The 7,711-nt window shown below is 34.6% G+C and overlaps 1 protein-coding gene across 2 annotated transcripts; it reads left to right on the forward strand.

Moving 5' to 3' along the window:
- Positions 1-538: 538 nt before the first annotated feature.
- LOC133798116 (protein NETWORKED 4A) lies at positions 539-3,859 on the forward strand. 2 transcript variants are annotated; one of them, XM_062236312.1, is made up of 4 exons: positions 539-756; positions 957-1,181; positions 1,760-1,881; positions 2,089-3,859. In XM_062236312.1, the coding sequence occupies exons 3-4, from the start codon at positions 1,797-1,799 to the stop codon at positions 3,636-3,638; spliced, it is 1,635 nt and encodes a 544-aa protein (XP_062092296.1). In that variant the 5' UTR covers positions 539-756; positions 957-1,181; positions 1,760-1,796; the 3' UTR covers positions 3,639-3,859. The 2 variants fall into 2 exon arrangements, with proteins under 2 accessions (XP_062092296.1, XP_062092295.1); XM_062236311.1 differs by lacking the exon at positions 957-1,181.
- Positions 3,860-7,711: the final 3,852 nt, after the last annotated feature.

Raw genomic sequence — 7,711 nt, forward strand, 5'->3', positions numbered from 1 at the left:
ATTTATAAATTTAGAAGGATGTTTTAAAGTTTTTTCTTCTTCTTTGAAATGGTAAGCAGATAAAGAATTCTAAGACATTTCATTTAGTGTCCCGGAACCTAGTAAATTTAAAACACTAATGCTAATTATTATAATTTATTTCCTTTTTGTTTTTTGTCAGTAAATATAAGTTGAAACTAGTGATAAAATTGATATTATTATTATTTAGTTGGAAAGGAAAATGACTTATTTTTTTATTTTAAAGAAGAAAGTGACCCGGTTTTAGATTAAAGCTTATCATTGATAGAACAATTAGATAAATATACATTGATAGGCCCCACAATCTTATTAAACCTTATCATGTATAGATGCAGGGTCCAGATTATGGATAGGGACTCCAAGGTAAATTTTGAAATACAAAAGAGGAGAGAGGGAAAGGACCAAAATTGAAAATTAATATAAGACTGAGGACATTTTAGTAATAATACAAGAAAAAAAAGGCGGGCTTGCTTATGAATGGGCGGATGGCCCGAGACCTAAACTTCGGATACTGCCCTCCACTCTGTCTCACTATCATTTCAAATTTCAATTATGGAAGATAGCTATCAAAACCAAAGTTTCAGCCTTTTCTTCTTGTCCTGAAACCCCAATAACCTACTTGCCTTGAAGTGTAGTGAAGTGAAGGAGGCCCTTTTCGTCGTCTCCTTCCTCAAACTCCAGTTTATTCTTCTTTCATTTGGAGTAGATTTCATTCAAACCTACTCACCCTTTCTCAAGGTCTTTCCACTCGAAATTCTTTTCACATATCATTGCGTTTGTGTATATATGTTTACTTATATGGTTCTTGTGTTATGTTGCTTCATTTGACTTTTTCTTTTTTATTCGCTTTCTGGGTTTTTTGAGTTCGGTTGATTTGGTTTATAAAGTAAAGTTTTTGTTTGATGCATTAAACTCTCTTTTTAAACTTTTGCTTTCAGGATTTAGCTTGAGTCATTTTTGGCTGGATTTTTTTAGGTGGTTTTACGAAAATATTGAAAAGTTTTGGTGCGTTTGGCTGTTGAGGATGAACATGACTTAATCATTAAGTGAATAGAACCTTTGGTGATGATACAAATATGCATGTAGCGTTTATAACAAGCAGTTGCCTCTGTTTACTATGGGAATGAGTGCTTTGTTGGTATATTTATTGAAAAACAAGCCAGGTGGGTGGTGGGTTTTGCTTGTTTTCATCTGTCATGAACACAACTTTTTTGCTTTTCATGGGTGGTGAGATGGGCTCTTCTGATGAAAGCGTTTCACACATGTGGTATTAGTAGGTGTGATGGAGTACTAAACATTGTGTCGGCAGAATGGCCAAAAAAGTAGATTTTTAAGCCTGGTATACTGAATTTTCTGACACCAATGTGCGAGGAAAAAGTATATCACAAAGTAGCTTTATTTTAATCATAAAACTTTTTAATTAGTCAGAAGAAGTGATAAACTACCTAGGAGATTCTAATCCTGAAGCTATTCAACCACTATGAGAAATAAATGTTTATTCATTACTCTGGTTTAATTACCCATTAAAGTTGTGATCCAGAAACAATTTATTTCTAGATCTAGATTAGTTGGGTTGGGTAGAGAGTTATTTTTTCTCTCTTGTTTATGTTCATTTATTTTGATATATGATAATATCTATTTTTTGTTTGCTTTTCTCAGGATTTACCATTTTCTGAGTAAAACCAAATAACAGAGCCATTACCTTTTTTTTTTTATTGACTTCTGATTTTGTGTTGTGCAGTACACAGTAGTTGAAGTCAGCTTTGCTTGTGGTTAATATGAATATCACTGAATCAAACACTCCTGGTTCAAGTTGGGAGATTAATCCAAATAGTTCAAAATGGCTGGCAGACAATCTTAAGGGTAAGCAGCCATCTTATAGTTGTAATGTGTTTAATTTGTCAATCACTTCTACAAAGCATGTCCAACATGATGATCTTCCTAGTATGCTTGCTCATTTATTCTGAGATTGTTCGATTGCTGGAAGTTTGTCAATATAAATTAATATATACATATATATATATGTACTCAATGACAAAAGTGGAGTAACTAAAAGATTCTCCTTCACAGAGATGGACCAGAGTGTAAGGCGGATGCTATATCTGATTGAAGAAGATGGCTCTTTGACACTGAATGTTGAAATGTATTTTCAAAGGAAAGCAGAGTTGATTACTAATGTGAAAGAGTTTCACCAACTGTATAGATCATTGGCTGAGCGCTATGATCATGTGACAAAAGAATCATATAAAAGTATATCATCTGATCTCCAAATGCAAGGCTCTGGAAATTCCGAGTCTGGATATGACCAAGACTCTCCACTGTTAACTCCTGATGTTAAAGTTGGTTTGCACAAATCTGGTCATCTTGCTGCTGGTTTGGATACATCTCCAAGCTCCCCTGGTGGTGGCTCAGTTTTTTCTTTAAAGGAGGGCAATGAATCGTCCTCCTTATCATCATCAGACTCCGAGTCAGAATCTTTTGTCAACAATTACTTGCGTACGCCTCTGAGCATCAGTAGCCAGTCACTGCACCAGAAGACTATTGAGCTGGAAAATGAACTTTCTGCTTTGAAAGACAAGCTACAAACAAGAGAGGCTGATCTTGAAGCTGAGAGAAAACGAGTATTGGATTTGCAAAGACAGATTTTTGAGTTGGAGAATCATGTTTCGGATACAGATTATAAGACTGGAATGTTGGAGGAAGAGTTGGAAGTAACTAGAAATATGCTCAAGGGGTCAGTTGAAGAGATTACAAAGCTGAAGCATTTACTTAATGAGAGAGAATCTGAAGGTCATCGGTTGCAAAATCAGCTTGTGTCAGCACAAGAAGACATAATAACTTTTGGAGTGCAGCTTGAGTCAGAGAGAAGACTTGTTTCTGAACTGGAGGAGAGGATTATAATGTACAATGCCAATGTATCTGACCGTGAACATACGATTGGGGAACTGGAAGTTGCATTGTGTAATGCGGAGCAACTATTCTCTCAAGAGAAAGCACAGTTGGAAACTGACGTTTTAAGTTTGACTGAGAGACAAGCCCTTCTTGATATGAAACTTAAAGAAAGGGAATCGAGGATCGAGGAGTTAGAAGAAAATATACTGATATCTAAAGTTGAGAAGATTGAAATGCAAAGAGTGCGTGTTGCAGAAGAGATGGCTTTAAAGGCTGAGATCAATCAGCTGCAGGTAGAACTTTCTGAGCGAAGAGAACATGTCGTAGCTTTGAACAAAGAGTTCGAAAAATTCAAACTGAAGTATGACATGTTAGTGGCAGAAAAAGATGGCTTAACTGCTGAAGTTGACACACTCATGGCAAATGTGAGTGCCCGGGACAATCAGATTCAGGCAATAGAGATGCACCTGTCTCAGCTTCGCAACCAAACTGAGGAGAAAACTGGTGAGTACCAAAATGCACAAAAACTTATTGATGAACTGAAACTAAGGGTAGGTGAGCTGCAAAAAGAGGTTGATAGGCAGAGAGCTGTGATCTCTGATGGAGCTGAGGAGAAAAGAGAAGTGATAAGGCAGCTATGTTTTTCACTGGAGCATTATAGAAGTGGGTATCAAGAACTTCGTCAAGCATTTATTGGACACAGGCAGAATGCTGTTATGGCTGCATAATATGTGAAAGTTTCTTTGTGCTGTTCATCTTTGCATGGTTTGTTGTAGGTTTGGAGAATCTCTACTTTGTATTCTGTTCGATTTGAACCTTTTGATCACCGTTTGATATGATTGAATGTTTATGTTTAGTAAATAGAGTGTGTAAGAGACTGGGAAGGATCAAAATGTAGCTAAGTCATTTTATTCATTTTATATATCATAATTTTAATCATTCATTGGTATATAGTAGTGTGTTGTTCATAAGCGTGTTTGGATTTTGCTTTGTATTTTCAAGCCTGTTTTCTCATCCAATAGAAGTTGAGCAGTAAATTCAAGTTTGTAGTCGTTTACAGTTCCATCTCTTACTATTTGGCAAAATGAATTGGATCACAATCAATGTCTGTAAACCATTTAGCCATAGGAAAGGCTTTGTGTTTTGAACTGAAAATTTAAAAACGCAAAGAAAAAAAAAACTAAATTATAAATGTTATAAAATTTAAGGTTTTTTAATTAATTTAAATTATTGAAAATTGATTTTTTTAATATGTAATTAAAATAAATATATTTTGATAATATTGAAAATACATTTAATCAACATTGTGTTCGTAAATTTTTATACTGATTTGTAAAATACAGAATGGTATTTTGATATTAATAAAATTACAGGGCAGTTGATATTAAAACAAATAAAAAGGAATAAAATTGAATAACTTCTAATTGACAATAATATTTGAGGGTAGAACTGACCAATCTAATTACATCTTACTGCCAAAAATTGAATATTCAATTATGATTGAATTAGATTAGATTAGATTTTAAAGACCCAAGTTGGATAGGATCGATTGTTGAATGCCATATGCAAAAATTTAATAAAATCGAATCGATCCAATTGTATATTTATTTAGGATTATGCTTATAATTTATGTTGTATTTATATGGTGTGGTATTATTTTGAACATATTAGTTTTGGGAAATTTGAGTTTTTATGCTTAATGAGGGGTTCTAAGTCAAAAAAATGCTAGGCATTTAAATCATTTTAAAAAAAATGCTAATTCTTTTGACAATACCTGATTAGTGTCCAAAAGTATCATTTTATTAGTCTTAAAGTTTAAAATTAATTAAGTTTTAATTAATATTTTCATGGATTTATTGTTATATATTTTATATATGAAAATATTAATTTTAATTTAATTTGTGTTTAATTTTTAGGAAATAAAATGTATTTTGACACAAAAAAAAAAATAATTAAAAATGAAGAAATCCTTAAGAAAATGACATTTTTGACAAAAACTAGGCCCAAAACCAAGCCCAAACAGCCTAGGGCCAAGCCAATAGCTGCTCCCCACGCTGCCACATGGCAGCTTGCCATTCGCTCAGCCAAGCCAAGCCGAGTCTGACAGGAGCCGAGCCTTTCCTCCAGCAGCCGACACGTGTCCCTTCCAGGCCGCCTGACGAAGCCGAGCCGAGCCGTGCCGAAGCCAAGCTGCTGACACACTTGACGCACGCCTGCCAGGACTGACGCATTTGACGCCACGGTCCCACGCCGCCTACCACGCATCCCTGCTAAGCCAACCAAGGGACGCCACGCGTCCCACTGCCTGGCGGCTGCTCCCCACGCCCCAACAAAGCAACTGCCACCATTCTGCCGAGCCAATCACTGCTTGACACGTGCCCAACGTCTACTGCACTTGTCTCCCACTTGTCCCACTTTGCACCTATTTTGCAGCCATTTTTCCCACTCTTTAGTACACGATTTTGCACATTTTTGGGTCCTATTTCCACTATAAATAGAGAACCAAATTGAGTAAAAAAAAAGCATCAGAGTGTGGAAGGAAGTGTAGAGAGTATTGCTGGAGAGAAAAACACTATTTCTTAATTTTCTTTCATTTATTTTACATTACTTTGAGTGAAAACAATGCCTATTTTAGGCTAAATTCTCTTATGGAAAGGCTAGAGTGAAGTTCATGTTTTACATTATATTTTTAATATATTGATTCTTTATTTTGTTCTTCATTTCTATATCTTTTTTACAATTAAATTTATTTTCTTCTAATTTTTATTCTAAATTTATTAGTGTCTTTTACATAAGTCTAGTCATGGTTTTCTTATGTAATTTAGGCTCTTAACTTAATTTAGGATATATGTTATATTATATGCTTTTTACTGTATTCTGTCATTGGTATTTTGTCGCTCTAAGGTATATCATATGTGACAGTCATAATCCCGTGATCCGTAAGGAGAAAGACCGGGTAAGCTGTGCAATCCCACATCGCCTGGGGAAGGTCAAGTGTGATGATTCTAAGACTGTGCAGGTATGGGACTACACAGTTGAAGAGGGCTTACATGGATTGATTGGTACTACCTATATTAGGAAGGTGCATCTTCTTTTTGGTAGCCCATCACTTGAGAACTCCATGGTTAAGCGTGCTTGGCCTGAGTAATCTAGGGATGGGTGACCTCCTGGGAAGTTTTCCTAGGAAGTGTGCAAGTGAGAACAAAGCACGCTGGAAAGACTTGTCTTGGTTTGTAGGGCCAGTCGTCATTCCAAAAAGCAGTCATAGTGACGTGGGGAGTCACATCATATAATAGGTTTTTAAAATTAGAAGTTAGTATAATTTAATTAAAGAACATATTTTAAGGTGAGCTTTATTATATATATTTTCCAACTATAATTAATGGTGTAGAATTATAGTTGAGTAGAATGAATCAATTTTATTAAAATATATATATATGTTTGCATGAATGAAACTTATGTTTTCCATATTTTCTTTCTGATTCTAATTCTTCGATTTTGTTTATTAAATGTTTATATTCTTTTTCAAAGTTACATTATTTCAAAGTTTATTATTTCTGATTTACTAATCTTTCTTTTTACTTGTATTTTACCTCTCTGTGGATAAGACATAGCCCGATTACTACTGCGACCGCTTAGGAGTTATTGGGCGATATCAATCCCCAAAATACCCCTCATAATTTTTCTCATCTACTTCCTCTTCTATCTTCTCTCTCTCTCCCTCAACTCATTCCTCTCTAGAAAAAACATCCATGGGTAAGCTAAAAATATAATAGAAATCAATGTAACAAAAAGTATTCCCACTTAGGACACTAAAATACTACATTTCGAATGGATCTGGGCATGATTTTTGGATTTTTTTTGCGATTTTTTTTTTCAGATCTGAAACTTTGAAATCCGTAGAAAATTGACGTGGTTCGATGGTGCTCGATGCCTGCTCGATGGGGCCTTCAAAATCAAGATTTTCATGAAAAAATCAATGTTGCTCGATGGTGGTTCGATGCGATTCTTGCAAGATACGTAATTTTTCACTCAGGTGTCCATTTGGGTCATTTTTTTTTATTTTGGGTATTTTTCCAAGATCTACACGTTTAAGATGTGTATATACACATTTGGGAAATTTAAATCTTGAAAAAAATGACAAATGCAAAACATACCTCATGTTCAAGATATGTTTTGGTATGTTTTCAAGTTTTAAACTTTGAAAATGTGTATATGAATATCTAAAACATGTAGATCTCAAAAAAAATACCCAAAATAAAAAAATCATCCCAAACGGACACCCGAGTGAAAAATTATGTATCTTACAAGAATTGCATCGAACCACCATCGAGCAACCATCGAGCAACGTCGATTTTTTTATGAAAATCTTGATTTTGAAGGCCCCATCGAGGTAGCATCGAGCAACCATCGAGTTGGACATGATTTTTGAGTTATTTTTCAGATCTAAAACTTTGAAATATGTAGAAAATTGACTTTGCTCGACACCAGCTCGATGGGGTCTTCAAAATCAAGATTTTCATGAAAAAATCGACGTTGCTCGATGGTGGTTCGATAAAATTCTTGTAAGAAACATAATTTTTCACTCGGGTGCCCTTTTAGGGTGATTTTTTTTATTTTGGGTATTTTTTTTAGATCTACTCATTTAAGATGTTCACATACACATTTTCAAAGTTTAGAACTTGAAAACATACTAAAGTATATCTTGAACATGAGGTATGTTTTGCATTTTTCATTTTTTTCAAGATTTATATTTCCCAAATGTGTATATACACATCTCAAATGTGTAGATTTAAAAAAA

This window comes from Humulus lupulus, chromosome 8 (genome assembly GCF_963169125.1).
Source record: "Humulus lupulus chromosome 8, drHumLupu1.1, whole genome shotgun sequence".
NCBI classification, from domain to species: domain Eukaryota; kingdom Viridiplantae; phylum Streptophyta; class Magnoliopsida; order Rosales; family Cannabaceae; genus Humulus; species Humulus lupulus.